The sequence below is a fragment of the Aptenodytes forsteri genome, unplaced genomic scaffold (assembly GCF_000699145.1).
Source record: "Aptenodytes forsteri isolate BGI_AS27 unplaced genomic scaffold, ASM69914v1 Scaffold69, whole genome shotgun sequence".
Lineage (NCBI taxonomy): Eukaryota > Metazoa > Chordata > Aves > Sphenisciformes > Spheniscidae > Aptenodytes > Aptenodytes forsteri.
In genome coordinates this window covers 122,125-144,791 of record NW_008795885.1, presented here as the reverse complement: position 1 = coordinate 144,791, position 22,667 = coordinate 122,125, and the positions used below count along the sequence as shown (strand labels likewise).

Here is a 22,667-nt window from a genome sequence, read left to right as displayed (position 1 = left end):
TAACACAGAAAATTTATAATATTTATTTTTTTAAAGAGTTTTTGGTGAGGAATCTGGCCAGATGTTTTTTGAGATTTGAGACTGCTCTGTTGACCAGCTCACTAGTGCCTACATGCTTATTGACTTTCCAGAGAACTCAAGGAAATATGCTTAAGAGAACATGGCTTCTCTATGCAAAAATGGCATCTAAGGCTACCAAATATTTCCGTATTTGATTTCCTGGCCAGAAGTATGCAGACACGTTATGTGGTGCATAATTAGGAAGCACAGAACTTTCCAAAAATCACCAAGCATGTAGCACAGGTATGTGGAGTGGTAACAGGAAGCTAGGAACTTACTGTTTGTTCACAAACGCAGAATAAGCTGAAGCAATGCTTTTTGGAAGTACTGTGTTTGCTGCTCAGGCGAGCAGCTCTGCCACAAATGAAGCCTTCCGGTGGGGTTAGGTTTACAATATATGATGGACTTGTCTCCATGTGCTCTGTGAAAGTGTTTGATGGTACTACTGTCTGGGGTCATTGTTTGGTAGCCTCAGTTGTGGTACTTATATATGCTTATATATTTCAGGCAGTCCTTCTACGAGGAGAGCATTTCCAGGCAAAATAAGGTGCATTTAGAAAATGTAGGCAGGCAATACCCCTTACCTAGATAACCCTGGCAGCGAAATTCAGAGAGGTATGTTTATAAAAATGTGAAGAAGTTAGTGAAAGTGTGCTGTTAATACTTTGGGAGCCACACATCTAAGAAGTATGTTATTTAGTGCCAAGTGCCAGGGAAATGAATGAGATGTATCAAAAGGAATTTTATTTTCTTTATAGAGCTTTTATAGCATTAGCCAAAAGTTCAACAGTCAAAACCACATGGAAGATCAAGAAACGGTAGAAGTGTTTAGTAGGAGAGCGTGAAAGAGGCATTCACGTTGGAGAGACTGTGGTCATTTGTTATCCTTATTGGACTAATTTCTTAGCATTGCAGACAAGCGATATTTGGTCGAGTGCCACAAGGAACAGCAAATACCACACCATAGGAATACACGTTGCTGTTTCCTAGAAGTTGTAATAGTCTTTATGTAACTTTTTCAGAACTCCAAAATGCCTCATTTCCTGACAGCTGTTCCTATTTTCAGTAATTGTTGGAACATTTTTGCACGTTCAAATATGCATTCATATATTCTGAACTATATTAAAATGCTTTATAACTCATTTGCCTTTTTGAAGTTGCTTTTTAGCAACATCTACGTTGAAGCTTTTAGGCAATCAGCTGAATAATGTAGCTTGGTTATTTCTCTATCAGGTTTGAATTCATATTTAGGAAAGCGACTCCTTGCTTGAGCCATAGGATTTTCTTCCCACTGTTTGTCAATTTAATGACATTTAGGCTTTCGCCTATACTTAATCCCATACATACTAATGCCTAGAACAGTGGAGATTACGAGTGGATAGCAAACTACTGTTTGTGGGGAGTGTCAGTACTGTAGTTCCTTGTTATTGTTCACCACACTGGAACAGCATCATTGTTCTTCCTTACTTTCATATTTCATCTTTTCCGTACAGCTTTAAAGATGTGCATGTCTGGGAAAAATCTTCTTGAACACTACCTTCAAACTTATGATACAGCAGTCTCACTGAGCCCTTAAAAGCGATAAGAATCAAAATGTATAGTCATCAGTTCTCAAACAGTTTTCTGCATAATCTGATTTTGGTAGCTCTGAAAGGATTTTTCTTAAACAGCACCCTCAGGAATTGAAGGATACTATTAATATAGACCAGCCAGAAACAGTTGCTTACCACCTTACGCTTTCAAAAGCTTGGCCTTTTTGTTGCGCTCATGTTTGTATCACTTTGTTCTCTTCACAAAAATGTTCAGGTGTTCTTTGATGTGAAGATTGGAGACAAAGATGTTGGCAGAATTGTAATTGGATTATTTGGAAAAGTTGTCCCAAAGACTGTGGAGAACTTCATTGCGCTGGCAACTGGAGAAGTACGTTTGTGGCTTTCTTCCACTCAAGTTTGGATTGGGAAGTAAATATTTGTTTAATGCTGTTTCAGTTGTGAACTGTTGATCTTAATTCAGTGGAGCCTGTGCAAGAGTGCCGTCCCCAAGGCTGTGCACTGGTGTGTGTCTTCTCAGGTCCTTGGGGCTTGGTTCATAAGATGTAATTATGATATGTTGGATATCACCACCCCAGTCTGTCCCTGCCATGCAGATCTAGTGTGTAGAGGTACTGTGGTCAGATACCGGTCAAATAAAGCCAATGGCTTTGATCACCTGCATAATACCTGGTTTGTGGCAGTGCAGCCCAGCTGCATTCACCTGCATCTCAGTTTAATTTCTTTCTTGCCAGTATTTGTCTCCGTTGGTGGTATGTTCTGTGAAATCTGGCCATTCACCACATGCGTATTTCCATATGACTGTAGAACTGGATGTTGTATTCATTTAAAGAATTATTTCATTTTCTTAGAGAGGATATGGATACAAAGGAAGTAAATTTCATCGTGTGATCAAAGACTTCATGATTCAAGGAGGAGACTTTACAGCTGGAGATGGATCAGGAGGTAACACGCTTAATATCTTCGAATATCTGCTGAAAAGATGAGCAAAACAGCGTATTCCCTCATTCTTTCAGCTCACATAAAGGAAAAAACCCCAACGCTTGTTTTAGAGCATTTAGTACTTTTCCAAGCGTCTTGGAACATAAGCTGCAATTATTTGGATTACCTGATGATAAGTATGTGTAGAGCTTCCTTTGTCCTCAGTTTTTGCAGATAGCTCTTTTCTGTCTGTGATTTGTCCCCATTCAAGAAGCATGGCTTTGCGTGGTGGGCTGGAGCCACGTGACCAGCTGAGCTGCTCCTACAGCATACTGTCTCCGAAAGACGGATGTCTCCGCCCTTCCCCTGCTCTGGCTTTGTGACAGCACTCCTTCCCTGAGGCACTCATTGATTACATGTATGCGTGAACCAATTCAAGTCATCCAGCAGAAAACTGATCTGTGATGAACAGTGAAAGCACATAGAGGGAGGGCAGGTAGGGAAGGAGTAGGCTGTCCTCTCTGCCCTCAGCTCACCCAGTTCTGTGGAACCTTCTGAAATGTGCTATGGGAGGACATTTCAAAACAGGGGTAGAGAAATTAGAAAATGGGGGTCATGCCCTCTCCCCTTTTTTCTCTTACTAAATTTAAAACCATAACCTTACTGGTGGTGTTGAGTTCTGGCTGTGTATATCACTTTTCCGTCCTGACCCTCCAGAAGACCAATTCAGTCCACTAAGGGGGTCGATCCCAGTGCAGCATCTCTTGCATTGTATGTGTTCTGGCTTCTCATTTCTTCTCTTCCTCTACACGCACGTTCTTCACGTGCTATGATTTGAACCGTCTGCATACAATGTTAGTGATTTCCCCGCTGGGACAGAATGGAAAACACACATTCCTTTTTCTTGCAGCGAACAATGGTGAAGGCTAAAATACCAAACACACAGTTTTAGCATTAAAGGTAGGCAGTGCTTGTTTGCCTGCTGATACTGTTTATTGGGATAGTATCTGGCGGTGTTGGGAGCGGTGTCCCCATTGTGCTAGGCACTGTACAAATAAAGAATAGGACAGACAGCCTTCTCTTTTCAAAGTGATGGTGGTTTAAACATGACTCAAATGTTTTCTCTTCTGAACCATTTTAGAAACATCAAAATCCTTATGTAATGATTGTACCAATCCACACTGAGTCTTTTAGGCTAACTTCCATTTGGTCTTCATATATTTCTAAACATGTCTAAAGCAATTTCTTATTAGGAGGAAAAGTTGTAAAGACTAAAATTGTGACAAAACATGGCAACCTTATTTTTAGTGGCCATAATTGCATAATTTAAATTTGTTGAGCAGGGTAAAGTATACTATTGTGCAGTGGTGTATGTAAGCAGGACCTTTGACAGTACTCAGCTTGCTTGTTAAATTCAAAGGATAAAGCATCATCAGCTTTAAATATTCTCTCCTTATAGGTGATGTTTTAGCTTATCTCTTTCTTTACACACAAAATGCTTTTAGTTATGGAATCACTGACGATGGAACAGTGATGTTGCTGTGCTTGCTCAAACAATGAATCTTCAAGTCCTGAATTTATACTTTGTTTTTCCCATTTTTGCACAAAAAGGGTTTTCTTTTTTTTCAAAGTTTGCTTTCTTATTTTGTGTCACAGGAAGAAGCATCTTTGGAGAAAGGTTTCCAGATGAGAACTTCAAGCTCAAACACTATGGAATTGGATGGGTTAGCATGGCTAATTCTGGCCCAGACACCAACGGATCCCAGTTCTTCATCAGTGTGACAAAGCCTTCCTGGTTAGATGGAAAACATGTAGTATTTGGCAAAGTCCTTGATGGAATGGTAAGCTAAAAGTAGTGGCAAGATTAATCCAAGAAAATCTGGACACACTGCAGCGTTATATCTGTGTTAGTGTAACTTACACCATTGTGGTTCAAAACAACTGAGTGTTTAATATGTACATGGTAGAAACAATTGTGAAGAGCCTGGAGCTGGATGATTTAGAACTGAAATAGCAAATGGTGACTGCAGAAATGGAAACTTAAATCATGCCTTTGGCTTTCACAGCTCTTGTTTCAGACTAACCACTGAAATCAACACTGACACCTTTGCAGATTACAAATGGAGTAAGTTCAGGTCCCCCTTTCACTAATGCTGTTAGCCATGAAATAATTGTATTTCTACAAGCCAAAATCTAATATTGTAGCATGTGCTAGTTATGGATAACAGTTTCACTGTTAGGGTTTTTAGAAGCATGTGAATGTAAAGTATATGAACACATATATTCAGATCTATTCAAAAAGAAAAAAAGCCCATCTAGTTAATCCCCTCAGACTGTACACAGCTGCCAAACTGATCAAAGGCCAAACAGAATTTAAGGTTAAAAGTGGTACTTCCAACTGATTATACTTTTAGTAGTCTGGTTTTCCTTTTAAATTACTCCATTTAATCTGTGTTTTGAAATGAATGGGGGAAACATGAACTACTGCACTGACCACTTCTTTGAGGAGTTTGAAAACCTCATCAGAAGACTTGCCCCCCACTCCTACATTCATATTGAATTCAATTCTCATGAGCTACAATAGTAGCTGAAAATTTTTGAGGAGACTTGGACTAAGTTTTAGTTTAGTTAGATTAATGGACAGATACCCAAAGCCAGGTAGTCAGTATTCCTAATTGAATTTTGTCCTTTAAAAATACTATTTTAATTAGTTGCCTAGCGTGAGGCCAGTAGTTTACCTGTACCTGTCTGGCTGGAGGGCATGGTACCACACTTAAAATCTGTGTGTGTGTTATACTAAAGGTAAAAGCAGTCGTCAGATTTCCTGAAGCACAGTTATGCTGTACAATTAGAAAAATAATTACTGCTCATCCTTTATGATCTCTGGATTCACTCTCTGCTCATAGGCTACAGACAGACCCTGCGTGTGCTAGGTTGATCAGCTGAAAGGTTATTTTCAGTTGCCCCTTCATAATATTTTTGTTGCCTGAAAGTTTTATAGAAGGGCAAACAGCCTTCCATGTGCTTCTGTCAACTGTGTGTGGGTTGCAGAATGGCACAACTGTTAATGTGGGGGGAAAAAAAAGCATATGGGAACTCAACAGGGTAAAGGTCTTTGTTCAGAAGTTGCTTAATAAATCGTAATGCTAGGAGCACTTAGTTGTTTACCTGGTACCAGACTTGAGCCACTGGGGTTTTCTTGGCTAAACTGAACTCTTTTTTTTTTTTTTTCTTAACAGTCTGTGGTGCACTCGATAGAACTCCAGCAGACAGATGAACATGACCGGCCCCTTCAAGACTGTGTGATTGTGAACAGTGGCAAAATAGCTGTAAAAGAACCATTTGTAGTTGAAGTAGGCGACTGGTGAGACCAACAGTCAGAATGGAAAGTAAAACTCAATCACTTTTCTTTAGGGCCTGTTTTTGACCGATCTCAACTATCCATTGAGTTTTCTCCTCAAAACATATGAGGCTATATTTAGACAATACTTATCATTTGCCAAATACATAAAAGATAGGACCATTTCTCTAACAACTTGATGGAGCTGTCATCACTCCTTGAAATTCAAGACATAGCCTGCTAAATCCTAGATCTTGCAGGAAAAAGTCTTTACTTTTTCAAGGTTTGAAATACGCTCATTTTGTTATCTTTGGAAATTTTTGCAATATTTGTTTCTGCCTTTTCAACTGAAAATATTTTCTGTACAGTATCTGCATTTTTTAAAAATGAAAAAAGTAAAATACAGCAGTGTTTTGAATAAATAAACTTTGATTTCAAATAAATACTTAATGAAGAGCTTTTTTTATTTCCCTGTGCAAAGGCCTTTTTTGTCACCTCAGTTGATTCTGCAGAATATGCAGGGGGTGCTGCTTTCCAGAAAATGAGGTTGTAAGGTTAAAGCAGGGATGGTAAATTTCTCTAATCTTAACATGTCAGATAAAGTCCCTGCTGTCTTTCAAAAAACCACAGTATTCAGATACAATCCTGTAATCAAGAAAGAGCAGCTCTGTCTATTGTTAAGTAAGATCATCAGTTAGAAACTGATTAAAACATGAGTCCTTGTTTTACAGCACAGTGAATTTTATAACACCTAGCTGATGTTATTTATGATAAAGCTCAAATGCTTTTTCCTGCGGTTTTGCTGTATGTCAGAGATGCAACTTCAGGTTCATTATTTTTGTAATGCTGCTTAAATAATTCTTAAGCTGACAACTTACCTGGTAGCTTTAAACAAGGTCAGCATAAGGTACCACTTAGAGACAGCTGTGTTCGTTAGGTTCTTTAATGAGTTACACAGTACTCCACAGGAAAGAGATGTGGATTTTTTTCTCTGGAGTTTCCAGTGTTTTAGAACTCAAGACGGAAGAGCTCATGCCAAGATCTGATGGATTCGTCCACCTGCACAGTAGGCAACACACCACTTATCTTTGTAGCAGCTAGTTTCCTGAAGGGTGTCCTGGAGCCCACGTGAGGTATTCAGACTCGGAGTGGTGTGGGGGAAGAGCAAGTACTACAGCACAGAGCTCGTAGGTACCTACTGGCACCCTCCTCGCAAGGAAATGGGAAAATGCTGTGGGCAGGGATTTACCTTGGGTCCTCCTGACACTTCATTTGTAGTTACAGGGGTGCTTCTGCTGCTTCACCATCCACAGTCCTGGGGCCTCTCCTGAGGGGAAATACTGACCCTTTTTTTCAGAGACCTGTGAAAGGATGACTGTCCTCTTTAAAAGAGAGCTAGAGGAGAACTTGTTGAGGGCCTCTAAATTTGCCTAGTACTAGGCAATCAGACTTCCATTTTACCCCTGCTCATTTTTCTTTCTACTAACTGTTTAAAGTGAAATTCTCTGAAAAGCGGCACTGGGAAGCAGTGTTAGGAAGTAAAAGCAAGAATGGCTCAGACTCCCTCGCCCAAATAGCTTTCCGCTAGTAGCTGAAAGCTTTCCTGGAAGTTGATCCTGCAGACAGTGTAGAGAGTTCTGCTACCTGAATAAGTGCTGCAGTCACAGGCCTACCTTATTTATATACACGCCCCAGCTTTGCCCCATCCCCAAGCAGCTTTAAAACAGATACAGTAGTCAGCAGGAGGCAACCCGTGCATCTCCAGGATCAGACTTCCGTCCGTGTCTAGCTTTGCCGTTACTGCTTTTGCACAACGCTCCCTTCCTCTGATGAGCCTGATGACTTACTGGCTGTTCAATTACACTGAATTTTCCCCCCCCAAGACGTACACTTTTATAAGCCTAGCGTGTTCAGATAGCATGGTGCTGGGACTTCTAAATGAGCAGACACCCAAGTATTTGCTCGTGCTTCATGTGGAGGTATCTGTGAGACCCCTCTCTGATGACACCAAGCTCAGAGAAATGTCTTGTTTGAATAGAAACGCACAAAAAATACACTGAAGTGGTACATTCATGTTCTAGTAATTTATTTTGTAATGTCCAGTAGCACACATACAAATTTCCAGTTAAATCTGAACAAATATATATAAAAGTATATATATATGTATCAGTTTTAGTTTTATCATTTTAGTACTTAATCATATTCTTGCTTTAGCTTACCACAGAGTTGTATGCTCTGTGACTTATAAAATGTTAAGATATGGAATACAGTCTGCAAGTTGACGTGAAGAGTAAACATACACACAGATTAGATGTCATAACTGAATGGAGATGCATAAATGCCATGTAAAATCTCCTGGTAGATAAAACCATTTCAGCTGAAATATAGAAAATTTCCTGAGAGAGCACTATGTATTTCAGAATGTGGAAGCATGTTTGCCAATAGAAACTCTCCGTATACCTGCACTGGCTCTTTTCCAACCTGATAGTAAGGAGCAGATTCAAAATAATTTAAGAAAAATGAACAAAATACTTTTAAGTTGCTTTCAATTTCTTCTTGCTTTAATTTTTTTTTTCTTTTTGGCAATTTCTCACACACTCTCTTCAGTGCCAGCACTTTTAATCCATCCACTGCCAGCAATGGGTAATGTGCTGGGAAAAATCCTGGTGCAAAAAGGTTAGTGTAATTTATGATAGAAATTATAGAAATAATTAGTAAAGCTTTCAATTCTTTTCAAAGGTTAGTGTAATTCAGTGTATGACTTTCAGCTTTTAGTGTTAAAAAGTTAGAGCACGTCAATATATAGAAGGTATAAATAACTTCAATACTGTTGTTTCCATATCTTCTTTTTTTAAAAAGCAGCAATTGTAGTGACATTGATTTTATTTGAAAAGATCTAATGCTTGAACTTAAACTGAGGTTGTGCCTCTTGCTTCTGAGCATAATTTTCACATCACAGAATTTTATTCCTGTTAATTCCTTTAAACATGACTCGGAGACTTGCCTCAGCTTCTTCTAGCCACGCATCACTTCTACCTGGGCAGTAAATGAGGATAAAATATTCCATGCAGAATGCCTTCTATAACTACGTTTGGAAAGTCATCTGAAAAAAAGGGAAAAAAAAAAAACCAACTTGCTTTCTTATCTATGTCAGTACATTATAAATGTTTTTGTGAAACCTAACTAGGTAAGGCCTGGTATAATTTGGGTTACTGCATCACTCAACTGTTTATCCGTGTTGGGGATGTGCCATCAGTAATGCTGCCTCAGCACTAAAGCCACTTTAGTGTAGCACTGGGCATTGCATGAATGCGCTGCCAGATTTGTAGCTTATTGATTTAAAGGGATGTTCTAATACTTAATGCTGCTAGGCTCCAGCTCTTTATCTGAATCTTTTCTCGCAAGGAAGATGGATTACACTGGCAATTCAATTTCTAACAAAATCTCAATATACTTGAAGGAATTCCAAGATTGCTACTGGGAATACTTCAAAGCTGTTTTTCCATTGTGGTTCACAGCCATGTTGAGACTGAGAAGACTTGAGGATGCCTACACAATCAGAGGTGATCATTTGAGGCAGAAAAATTTCAGGCTGTCTAATCAACATAAAATGTCACGTGTTACAAGAAGTCATCCTATAATATCTGAAGGAAAAAAAACCTGCTATGTTCTTACCACAGATGTAGAGGAAACTGGCACTTAATTTCTGATCACATCTTATGATCTTAAAATTGCTAGTACACTAGGAAATGGGTTTGCCTAGAAGAACAGGCTAGTTCTGATACAGAACTGTCCACACCAATCAAATCTTTCCTTCACACATCAGCCTACAGGATATTCAAAAGGGGAGATGCAACTTCTATAAAAATCATTAGATACCTGATAAATTAGATCACCTAATGTGGGTGGGAATTAGGTTTTGCCCCTAATTCTTTTGCTAATATCATTTTGGAGGTAAAAATACTAAGCAAAAAGTAGATTTGGACTTGGTAAGTGTCCTGGTTTCGGCAGGGATAGAGTTAATTTTCTTCCTAGTAGCTGGTACAGTGCTGTGTTTTGGATTTAGGATGAAAACAATGTTGATAACACACCGATGTTGTAGTTGTTGCTGAGCAGTGCTTACACTAGTCAAGGACTTTCGTGCATCACTTGCTTTGTATATTATTATTACTACTATTATTATTATTTTATTTCAATTATTAAACTGTTTCTATCTCAATCCACGAGTTTTCTCACTTTTACTCTTCTGATTCTCTCCCCCATCCCACTGGGGGCAGGGAGTGAGCGAGCGGCTGCGTGGTGCTCAGTTGCCGACTGAGGTTAAATCACAACAGTAAGAAAAAAAATAATCCTTATTAGCTTAAAGGTGTTATCTCATAGGTATTAATAAGGTGATTCCAGTGTATTAAAGATGTGACAAACAAAGATATTTTAGGATGTTTTAACGAACTGCAACCTCTACCATAAACAATACATGCATAATTCTCCCCAGCTTCTCATGGTAAGTCATCATTATAAATTACTTGTTAATATTTTGAATCCAATAATGATTCCTCAAGTTCTGCAAGCTCAGCTATCCCAAATCACCCTGGTAGAATAACCCTACGCTGTTGTCATTAATATTATTAAAAATACACTTGTAAGGACAATCTGATGCTTTCCTTCTAAATTAAATGCTGCAGTTACAGAAACCAGTTTTTACTGGTTCTTTTATAACATACCATATATATAGGAAAATGAGTATTGATTAAAAAAATGATACAACTTTACAGCTTCAGATTTACTGTGAGGCTTTGTTGCTTAAAAAAATCAAGCGTATTAATTTAAGTTAAATGTATAAATACACTGAAGCACAGTCTTGCAGATCTGTGATATTTACATGGACTAAAGAATCATCAGAACAATTTTCAAACAAGTGACAGTAAATCTGAGATTCCATTTTTTAGCTTCTGAAATATTTTCAATTTGCAGCATTTTAGATTTTTCCTTCATTTTTCTTCAAAATAGTATGTAATTTTTTTTTTCGACCCCCTCAAAAAGAAGTGGCCACCTTACACAAAAAGTGATGTGCTCATGCGCTCAGACTGTGTTAGATACATCGTGAAAAAGTGAGTCTGAAAATCAATGAGGTTTGTAACTATGAATCTTATTTTTGGAAAGTTATCTTGCAACTCAACAATGCTTTAAGTCCAGTCATTAGAATAATGACAAGTCTATATTTTATAAAGGCAGTGCAATGAGGGGAAAAAAACCCCTGTTCTTTTTGAGTATTGTGTTCCAGAAACAACTATTTATTTCATTAAAAACCCACGAATACATAATTTCTTATTTTATGGGAAGATACTAACACAGGCATTCCTGTACCCAGGAAAGACTAACTCCACTTCTGATCCAAACAACTGTCATAGTTCACCACCTTCAAAGAGTACATACAATGAATAGTTATTTGCTAATGGACACTTACTCTTGGTCATAGTTTGAACAACCTTGACTGCTTTTTACAAAGTAATGAGAGTCTATCAAAATAAGAACTGATCTGAGAGAGAAAATTTTAGAAAGCTCATCTACATTTTCTCTGTGCTGCAAACCAAAACCAAGAAGAATTAAAGGCAATGGTAGCTGTGTAAAAACTTTGTTTCTTTCTAACTAGACTTGAGTCAACTAGTGGAGCCTCTAGACTTATGACTTGGTTTTCTTCCTCCTTTTTTAAACTACAACTCACATTCTAATTTGTGTTTTAATTCATTAAGTTAAAGAATAACTTGCAAATGATTTTGATGTTTTAGGGTCTTCAAATACAAAGAATATTCACCTGCCGTATGAAATTCTAAATATTGTGTGTCAAGGCCAAAAAACGCCTTGGCAAAAGCCTGAGAAGTCCTTTGTTTCAGATGTCATTAATGAGGCCTACTTAATATTTAAACATGACACACATTAGAAGAGGCTTTTATCTTAATCCAAGTAAAGCGCTACTTAAAAGAGTAGTTACAAAATTCATGACAAATTTCCTAATGATTTCAAGAAAAGGAAGCTTAGCCTTACTCGGAGTACACATTAGGGAAGGAAGATAAATACCACCACAGAACTGCAAAATCTTGAGCAGAAGTCTTACAGCAAAACCTTACATGTGGGCTAGAAACATTAACCACTGTCTTCATTTTTCAGGATAACTGTATATGAAATCCATTTTCTCTCTCAGAAATGGTATGGAATTAAATGATGTTCATAATTTACACCCTGCTCTCGAGGAATCCAAGTTAGCAATTAAGAGGAGCATTAAACAGTAAGATTAAGACATGCAATGTGGCTCTCGGTAAATACTGGTATAGGCAGCATCTGGACCAACTTTTAGACAGAGGTAACTCTGTGGGTGCCTCTGTATTACTGTTGTCATTTGGGTCAGGAGTGACCTTGTGAAGTGACCATCTCCCCTTACTGTGTGTCGCTTCATCGATTTTGTGATTTGCACTCCAGCCTCAGATGGGTACTCAGTCCACGTGACCAGACTAGTGCTAAGTCAAAGTAAAAACTAAATGACCCTGTAATATGTCTTCCAATGTGGACCTTGGTCACACAGGACCTTTGCAGTTGCTGTTTCACTGTAGAACTACAACTTTAAGTTCAGTAAGTCTCCATAGGGTCAATACTGTTAGGCCATACTGCTAGCTAGAGTGGACATTGCCTGCAAGAGAGACTATTTAACCCTCTCAAAATACATGAGCCTAGTCCCTATGGTTTTGAAAAACAGCTTGAAAAAACAACAGAATTCACAGAATGGTTGCAGCTGGAAGAGACGACTGGCGGCCATCTGGTCCAACCCCCTGCACAAGCATGGACACCTAGATCTAGTTGCCCAGGACCATGTCCAGAAGGCTTCTGACTATCTCCAAGGATGGAGACTCCACCACCATTCTGGGCAACCTGTACCAGTGCTCAGTCACCCTCAGAGTGACAAAGTGTTTCCTGATGTTCTTGTCCTGCCACTGGGCACCACTGAAAAGAGCCTGGCTTTGTCTTCTTTGCACCCTCTCTACAGGTATTTATATACATCTTGAGAAAATTTCTACACTTCATTAGCTAAGAAACTACAAGCAAACAAGTGTTCTTTCCTAAGTTTACTCTTAAAAATTTCATGATTTTCAAGGCAGCTCAAGAACCTGACTCTTGATTTCAACACAGTATTTTGTAAAATCAAATAAAATGCCACATTAAAAAAAAATGTTAATTTGCAGCTCTGGGAGACAATTCTTCTTGAAAGTGTATTACATTTTTAACACAAAATTTAGTAAAAGAAACAGTTCAAACAAGTAAAATGAGAAAACCAGGAGAAACACACTACTAAAAATGGTATTTTTTTTTCCTGCACGCATTTAAGACAAGACAGAGGGTAAGTTCTCTGAGTTAATAATGCAAAGAACTTTTTATAAAAAAAAAAAGAAAAAGGGTTTATAACAAGCTATTTCAAACACTCTTTTGAACCATGTATTAAGAGATGAAGGCTAACGTAAATGTCCTGTGAAACACATCAATTATACTTAAAGTATACATTCTTTTGTTTTTTTCCCCCCCTAAAGAGCTCTAGAGGTTATAAACGATAAGAAATAGTAATAATCCAAATGGAAATACAAACATGCTCACAGTAGATCGACTGGTGTTTAGGGAAAAAGCACTTAAAAAGGACTGGGCCTCTAAGTTCATATCTTTCAGGCAAAACAGCCCAAAGGGTCAACAACAAGAAAAGAAAAGCAATGTTCTTTGTCTTTTGATTTGAAATCTCAGTAGGTTTGTCTGAGAGAACAACTGGGGGAGAAATTTCACCCTTTTATAAATCACCCACCCCACTTAGTGTTTTAATGGTTTCTTACACAAGAACTATCGTTTTATTGGCAGGTTATTAGATTTTGGACCAGTGTCATTTGACTAGGCTGGTATTAATAATAATGTGGTTTATGCGGTGCAGGGTCAGATCAGTAAAGCGCTGTTAACAGATGACAGGTTTGATTACCGTTGGCTTTAGGCAAGACGTATGGATCCCTTAGGAACAGCAGCACAGGCTGGTGGGACAGTTTGCTGGAAAGGTCAAGAGCAGGGATGTCAGTATCAAGGGAGAGCAAACAGAATATTCTACAAACTAGCTTTGATAAAGTGGGGTGGTTGAGCCGTGCAGGAGCCATGCTGGTGCATTTCTGCACACCAGTGCTGCCCAAAAAGGGCAGGCTCCATCTCCTGGGAGCAAAGTTGCCCAATCCTCAGCCACACAGTGAAACCATCAACGTGAAGTTGGAGGTGAAGGGGCTGCATCCAGGAGGGGTGGCTTGCAGCTGGCTTTGAGACCTCCTGATCTTGCTCTGCTCTCTGGTACGTGGTGCAATGCAAGCTACAAGAGCACCTACAACCAGGCTCCATGGTCTACAGGCTCTTCAGGCCACCAAACAGGCTCAAAATTTCACCACGTTCTTCCAGCAGCCAAAGCGGTTGCTGTACACCTCACCAATGGAGAGAAAGTCCTTGGAAGTCCCTCACAGGGCTGTCTCCCACCCTGGTCACGGTACAGACATCCTCCCCCAGCCAGAGCCAGCCCTCTCCGCTCTGCTCTGTACATACATGTGCCAAGTAGTGCAACCAGACACATACAAAGCTCTATCAAACACATAGGGGAGAACCCAAACCTCTAATTCCTTCTGCTAAATCTTCTTGCTATGAAAAATACACTTCAATGAGTAAAAAACATTCCCAGAAATATTTCAGAGCTAGCAGTATTCTATTAGGGTTTTGTAAGGAATTTCTCAATACAAGCATAAGGCTGCTCAATGCACACTACAAATGGATGGATCTAGCACAGCTGATGAAACTAGCCATAATATTTAAAAAACACATCTAATTTTAATGCTAAACTACTGCTATACTAAAAGGAACAAATACAGTAAATGCCAATAATTTCAAGTAGTTTATTAATCTGGTGTCCTAGACAGAATAGGACTCAAGCTCACCTTGATTCTTCAGATTCTGTTTCATCAAAAGACCTGCAAGTAAAGTGAGAGGAAACTTTGGTTACAACAAAATTAACTCTACAGTAAAAAAAAACAACAAATCCTTTAAGAACCATCAAAGGGAGCAATCTTTTCCTGCTCAGTAGCTACATAATGCAGTGTGATGAAATGAATGTGGGAGATTGTACCATTTTACAACAACTACTTGGAAATGACAGCATCCACTTTAACAGATTCACAAGCAGATCTATCTATCTATCTATGAAGTGATGGGGTACAGTCCCGCTGAGGGTATCGGCTGATGTCATTAACTAGAAATGAAAACTACAAGTCTGTTAGCTTCTGAATCACTCTGGAGACGACCCTGGGCCCTAGACACCTCAGAGTGTAAGAGGGCCTCAAAATTATCTCCACTTTTTTCAACTCGCCTTGTCTCCACTGGAGATCCACACAGCCTCCCCCAAAGTGGAAAAGGCCCACATAGCTTTCTGGGGAGCAAGTTCTGGTAACATTGCTGGACTTTCCAACTACATCAGCTTGCATAGCAAAAGAAAATATTCTCCCTACAAACCTTACAGCTGCAGATGGTAGCAGAGCTTCCAGTTACACTGTTTTGGGTATTTCTGTAGTCATTACACTCATCATAATCATACTAAGATTCCCTTCTCCCACAGTGATCAAGAACCCTTCCTGGGGGAAGGGCAATGGGGCCACTGGGGTAGATGTCATCAGAAAGGTGAAAGACACCATTTTCAAACACACAGAGGGAGATTGTAAAATGATCACAGAATGAACTTCTATTTTGTCCGGATACTATGACCATAAAACACATGCAAAGGCTTTCTATGCAACTTTTGTGTTTATGAATATCTTACAAAATTCATTTCAGTAGATACTTCAAGATCTATGAGAAAATAATATTTTTCTCATCTAAACTATTTTTCTCATCTAAATTTCTCCTTTGCTTTCCAAGAATATTACATTAAATCTCACTTCTGTCTTTGAAAAGGGTGGATTTATTTTACCACCTTTTGGGGATATATAAACATACTTAACATGAACCTAATGCCCATTTATTTTACAGTGTTAGAGTTGGCAGCAAGACCATTTTAAGTCAATGGAATTGCATCAGCACTGAGCGGATATGGACCTTTTGGCCTCCATGTATTTTTCAGTAAATGAGAGCTTACCCACAGCTTTCTGCTTTTGGCAAGGTAGGTACATGGCGAATGTTCAGGAAATCAAGAAATATTTTAGGGAGCTCTTCATTTTCTAAAATGACTGTCTGTAAAAAAAAAAAAAGGCACAATAGAAACCCAAGTTTTTTTAATATTTTCGATATCATACACTTCTATCAAGCTACCAAAACATCTCCCACTTGCAACACTTTTCAATTCTTCTCCATTTTTTTTACACCTGTATTGGAGCACTTCATTTCAATAGGAAAACCACAGTTCTTAATGAATCACATATAAATACATTCAGCTTATGCTACTACACTCTTTTTCATCTGCCATCACTGGTGTCAAGCTAGATGCCTCTCAAGCAGAGGTGTCTGATTCTGGAAGTAAGTTATTGGCACACTCATTTGTGCATAAAATTCTGTTTATTTAAAACAAAAAATAAAGCAGCTACAGCTCAGTGCTTTCATGTTCACCTCACAGAGGACTCCTGTCTGGCACATCAGTGGAAAAAGGAAGTCTCCACTTTGTGCAATTTTATTAATGCATGTCTTGGTAAATGCTAACAAAGGAAACTCTTTGCTTGGCTTGACAGACCAGCTTACAATGTACTCCTTCTATCTGCTCTGTGCCTCCTAATGACAAAGCTCTGACCGAAGAGCTGCTGGCTAGACCCGCCACATTCTTCCACAGCAATGACATAATGGCCAGACTCCATCCTCCTCTGTTTTTCCATTGATGAGAGGATTTACAATTTTCAGTAAATTAATTACAAGTACACTTAAAAACATGTAGCAAATAAATGAGATGCTTAGGTGCATGTTCATCATGAAAGAATGACTTTTAAAGGAAACAATAGATCTCCGACAGTTTCATAGAAGCAGACCAAAAATAATTGTTGATCTTTATTTTTCATGAGACAAACAAAACAGTCCATAAATTCAACCAGTGTCTCACCTGAAGGATTAAACCCCTATTTATTTACTGTTCATACTGCCATACATTCTGATAACACATGTACTTCACATGCAAATGAAAGCCACAAGCTCTTCCCTAAAGAGCTTTCCTTCATAAAGGCCTGGATCCGGAATGAACATATGTATGGAAGAAACTTCACTAGATTTATAAACAAAATGACTTGTACAAGTAAAGCTATCCACATTCATCCTGCTCATTTTCACACCCTATGTTAGGAGAAACAAAACCTAGACAAGAAACAAAACTGGTGATGGGAAGAAACATATTCTGTTTACATTCAAAAGGTAACTTATTCCTGTGTGTGTATTCCTTTACATTACAATATCACTAGGGAGACGCAATGGTATGTAGAGGATAAAAGGATCACAAAAAAAATTAGGTTGGAAGAGACATCTAGAGGTCATCCAGATTTTATAGCAGGTTTTATAGCAAATAGTTTGGTTATCTGTGTAATGAAAACCCAGTTAGTGTAAAAATTACATAAGATGTGCATAGACTTAAAGAGAGAAACACATTTGAAAACAAAGATATTTGAGAACTGGTTCTTTTTTATGTTACATTTGCAAATCTGAATTCAGAGTCTACGTTTCTTCAACAGCTGAGGCCATCACTAACGAGTTTGAAAAAAAGAACAGGGAAAAATGCAGCTTTGGAATTTTTTCTGTTCTAGATTTTAACGGATGTAACAATTTCAGGGAGGTCTGAAATGTTAGCAAGTGTTAAGCCTTTCAGTTCACCTCTGTGTGAAGATGCTGCATTAAAAAATGCCACTTCATTTGCATACTGCAAAATCAGCACTCTGCTTCTGCAAAATTTATCCTGTTCTGCATTCAGGTTATGCACAGAAGGAGGGGTGGAGGTGGATGCATATTCAGAGGGTGTGTGAACTGCATAACAATGCGTATGATTTGCTCAAATAAAACCATCTTACTAATTATATGCAATGAAGAACTGCAAAAAGTTGTATAAAGATGTTTAAGGGCATCCAGTGCTTACGTGCAACCTCATACTTATACCTCCTGACAGCTTTTTCCAGAAGTTGAGTTACCTGCTGAGGCTGCTGAACAGAGCAGTGATTGTCAAGGAAGAAGAGAAGGATACATCATTGTATAAAAGAAAAACTCACGACAGCTCTTACAAACCTATTTGTTTCTACTTCCACTCACTCCAGATTAATATATCATTCTATTTCTTTTAGTTTTTTTGCACGACATGCATCAAGTGAACCCAAGCCCTGCTAACCCTGCCCCGACCAAATACATTTCACAAAAAGATGTAAGCAAATAGCATCTGTTTTAGTGTGCTAATCCATATAGTTTGTTAACTGTCAATAACTCTGCTTTGGTGATCAATAAACTTGAAAATGTAGAATTTGTAGAGAAGCAAAGGCAATTTTGCACTGCACTGTATTTTGGATGCCGCGTCTGTTGATTGGGAATTTTGTAATTTCTAGAATTTTATGAAGGGAAGAATGACTGCATTGAATAAAGGAGGATTTTTCAACTGATGTAATGTAACGTGACATGCATTTTAAGGAATTAAAAAACAAATGAAGGTACAAGTTAATTATACTAATAAGGGGGCAAATTATCTTCCGGCTTGACTTCATTGGCTTCGATACAAAAAAGGTCCAGCACATAATCCAGTTGTTCAATATACATGGTAGAAACCAAAGGAAAAGAAAAAAAAACCTGGGAACAACAACAACAACAACAAAAGCCAACCACGCTGGATTAGGTGTGTCTGCCTAGCTGCATTTCTCAGCTGCATCTGGTGGTGGCCCAAAGTGGGTGTCCAGAGAAAAAGGTAAGCATTCTCAACTTCCTATTTAAGTTGTTCAAAAAAAATACTCTTAAATTGGAAATAAATCTTACCATAATTGTCTTAATTTACCTGGAACAACCCATAACACAACAGATTTTTTACTTCTGACTGAAAACTTCTAAGAAATAAATATTTTGCAAACTTGATGATCTTTAAATAATAGCTAAGCAGAAAAGGAGCCAGCAGGTAAAGTCTCTAAACCACTATCTATAATTTGTGATGTAATGTGCTCAACTTCAGTCTTTGTTCAAGTGAATATATGACATTGGCTTGTTAACATGACTACTACCTTGTTTGCTCTGCAATCAGAAACATAAATATATATATTTTCAAAGAAATAAAACCTCACAATTAGTTTGTTAGTAATGTGAATTTCTAATACATCCGAATTCTACCAAGATCATAGCAATGAGTTTCAAATATGGGCCCCAGAGTGCTAAGTAGACTAATTTAAGAAAAAAAACAGCGCTGGTATTTCCTTCCTAAAAGAAATAAAAAAACCCAAAACTAAACCTCCTAACACAACCTCTGGCAAGTGATTTGGGAAGTGACTCCAGAAATACATTTTTCAAACTCATTGATTTCAGCTGAACTAAGAGTATAAGCGCCATATTTTCTTAGAAAATCGTAAAGGGTGTTTATCTGTTACTGTCACACTTTAATGAACTACTCCGTGCTTCAGGGAAAAAAAAAAAAACCACAAGGGAAAGCCTGATGTTTACATCAGCAGAAATGTCTTTTTCATCAAAGGGGTGCAATTATTGTTATGTAACACAAATCACAAAAATCCCAATTTTTCTACCTTATCAGTTTCATAAAATCATGTTCCCTAAGGATGTCATTGATTAGTTGCACATGTTCTTTCAGTGACATCTGAAATACTTAATTGTCAGTTATCTTTTCTCCTTCAGCAAGTAAAATATAGTCACAAAATTGCAAAGGGACTTGTTCTGCCTTAACCTTAGCTAGATGCCATCATGCAGTGGAAAACAGTGCTAAAATATCACAGGATAATGCTCTCCAACAAGGGAGACATATAAACAGCATAATGATTTCCCACGAGTTTCCTTTTTAGAAAATTGTCACTAAAGCCAGGGTAAATGGTGACATATCTTCACAGAGGACACTTCGAAATCGAACACTGGCATTCTAGTTAGGTCCAAACCTACTCATCAGCCAATTACAACAGTAACTGAACATCTTGCTGAAAACCTGAACAAGACCACTTTGCTAACCTTAGGAGATCATGCCACAGGAATGCATCGTTTTTTCACAGATTTTTTTAATTGTTGTTGTTGTTGTTTTTAATGAAAAAAGATTTAAAAATTAATTTCTTACAATCATCTATCATACTTTCTCAAGGTTGCTGGAACAGCTGTTGGAGGGGGAGAAATGAGAGTGGGGAGCTGAGTTACAAGGTTTTTAAGAGTCCTTACAGACTTTTCCATTCAATCGGGTCTAGTCTGAAATGCTGTACTGTTAGGGTGACAAAGTTCATGACAGTTTTTCCTCTCTTCACAGGGAAAGATGCTTCACAATACCTAATTCAGTGGTGCAGCTAAAACGGGGGAGAAGAAAATCAATACATTCCAGCTACAGTAAGTAGGCTGGAGTGTCAGTCTCCACTGGGACCAAAACCCACATCTTTTAGAACACTTCAGAGTTTATATTCTTCTATTAACCTGCTTTTCCTGAACTGCTTTACACAGTCCCATGAAATGATAAAAAGGTTACCAAAAGAACACATTAACTAAACCCCAAGTAGACGAAGGAACCAGACTTCTAAGAGCAAGCTTTCCTTTTTTTAAAGTAATAGCAGATACAATAATGTTTTGTATTACCCATTGTGAAGAACTATGAAGAAGCTCACTCCCTTCTTCAGTGAGGATGTTGTTGTATGTTATCAACAAGAATTATTTCTAAATAAGTTGTCACTTAAGTTGTCGTAGTAAGGACTCTCCACTTCTCATTACTACCAGAACCATTCACTGATGGGCAGTTTTGTAAGAACAGGAGGAGGTTATCAAACATGCTTAAAACTCTGTATAAAGATACAAGAAGCAGGCAAACACACATACAATGACACAGAAGTGATGCTCCATATGAAATACCAGCTAATTAACACTCCCAGGTTGCATATCAAAGAGAAGTCAACAGTAAGACTGCCATGTACACAGTGGAGCTTGAAAGGGAACAAGATATTGACTGTACGTATTATATGCCAAAATACTTCTAACAAAGATCTGTAAGTTACTATCTGAAAGTTAATGTAAAGTCACAACATTTAAAAAAAAAAAAAGCGCAGAGAGGAATTGCACCTCTGAACCTCAAGGCTGGAGAATAGTAGAAAAATTCCTGCACTAACTTTCAGATCAATTTGTTACACTTTCAGTGAGCTTAAAACTCACCAGATACCTCCTGAGTGACAAATCCATCTATCACAGCATTCTCAAGCTACACAGAGGGTAAACGAACTAGATGGAAGGGAAGCCCAATAGCTTAAACAACTGCTGGATCATCACTGAAAATATATATGTAGAAATTCATGACAGCGTCTATAAGCTATTAACATTTTTACTTAAGCCTTACCTAACCTAACCTTAAAGCACTTTACTCATTGTGATTAAAGAGACTACCAGGTAAGTTTTAAGGTAGTGAGTACTTTAATTAGAACTCTAGTTAATTACACATTTACAGTTCCAACTAATATTTAACTGCTAAGTGCAGAGTGGATTGACTTGAGGCTAAATGTACAAATATAACCCATTCGATGTGAAAAATACAATATTGAATTTTTTTCGGAAAACTGGGAATGTAATGTAGTGGGAGCAAACAGTGAATCCCTCTGCAGCAACATAGGAGACTAGCCCTTGAAAGATTAGAAACAAAGTGCAACAGACTACAGTTCCTTTGAAAAATAAAAATGAAAGGAAGCAGTCAATATAATTTCCTGAGACACTGCTCAAAGGATTGGAGGTTAAGACAAAGCTGGATGAGAAATGAAGAAATCAACAGAGCAAAACAAAAAGAAGCAGAAGGGCAGGACGAGTTAAAGATATTAAAAAAAGTTAGTAGGAACAAGAAAGGCTTTTAAAAATAAGTAACAGGAAAAAGTAGTACAAAGAGTAAGCAGATCCATTAATGACAAAGACACCAAAATAAACGATTTTAAAATGGCTGAATCGAAGTGTTTTTTAAAAGTCAATGGACCACTAATACAATGAACAATTAACAAGTATTAAGACCATGTCAATAATGCTGCTGATAACAAAGAGGTGCAGGAATTCCTTAGGCAATAATACATATACCAATCAGTAGATCCAGAAAATACATATCTAGGATGGTAAAGAAATTATGTAGTTATGCTTGGAAAAGTCTTCTCAAGAGTACAGAGGAAGAAGGTTTGGAAAAAAGCAACGGCATTTACAATCCACAATACAACAACTGGTAAAGCAGAAGAGATTTAAACTTGCAGTACTATTTTCTGAAAGCTTAAAGGAACTAAATACAAATGTGCTGTAATGAAAAAAACGCCCCAACATTCAGGTTGCAAACTACGACACCTGGAAAGTTTGGAAACGAGTAGGTTTTTTGGTTTCTTGCACACTCTGATGCTGCCTCCCTCACCTTCGCGGTTGCCTTTACACAACAGATATGGGGCCCTGGAACTTGAGGGCCAGGCAAACAAGGATGTAGACGAAGGTCCATCCAGGGGGTTGCCGAGGGTGAGGCAGTCAGCCCCACACATTATGACTGCCGCTGCTAAGAAAAAAAGGAGGGTAATTGTCATAGGCGATTCCCTTCTGAGGGGAACAGAGGGCCC

At 38.2% G+C, this 22,667-nt stretch overlaps 2 protein-coding genes across 2 annotated transcripts in view; one reads left to right on the top strand and one right to left on the bottom strand.

Annotated features, from left to right (window-relative positions):
* The first annotated feature begins 619 nt into the window (after positions 1-619).
* Positions 620-6,250, top strand: PPIC (peptidylprolyl isomerase C). The gene is made up of 5 exons (XM_019473365.1): positions 620-675; positions 1,867-1,980; positions 2,462-2,555; positions 4,188-4,372; positions 5,771-6,250. Exons 3-5 carry the CDS (start codon positions 2,513-2,515, stop codon positions 5,897-5,899), a joined length of 357 nt encoding a protein of 118 aa, XP_019328910.1. The 5' UTR covers positions 620-675; positions 1,867-1,980; positions 2,462-2,512; the 3' UTR covers positions 5,900-6,250.
* Positions 6,251-7,940: 1,690 nt separating this feature from the next.
* The window catches only part of SNX24 (sorting nexin 24), a 49,391-nt gene continuing 34,664 nt past the window's right edge, over positions 7,941-22,667 (bottom strand). The window contains exons 4-7 of the mRNA XM_009284156.1: positions 16,052-16,146; positions 14,862-14,894; positions 13,877-13,941; positions 7,941-8,974 (exon numbers count right to left, since the gene is read on the bottom strand). Coding sequence (XP_009282431.1) covers positions 8,904-8,974; positions 13,877-13,941; positions 14,862-14,894; positions 16,052-16,146 — 264 coding nt within the window. The 3' untranslated portion in view covers positions 7,941-8,903. The remainder of the gene's footprint in view (positions 8,975-13,876; positions 13,942-14,861; positions 14,895-16,051; positions 16,147-22,667) is intronic.

Excerpts from the sequence above, each read along its gene's own strand:
- PPIC (XM_019473365.1), top strand. The coding sequence starts at position 2,513 with ATGATTCAAGGAGGAGACTTTACAGCTGGAGATGGATCAGGAG. Across the intron at positions 2,556-4,187 it reads AGCTGGAGATGGATCAGGAG|GAAGAAGCATCTTTGGAGAA; the intron begins GTAACACGCTTA and ends TTTGTGTCACAG. Across the intron at positions 4,373-5,770 it reads GCAAAGTCCTTGATGGAATG|TCTGTGGTGCACTCGATAGA; the intron begins GTAAGCTAAAAG and ends TTTTCTTAACAG.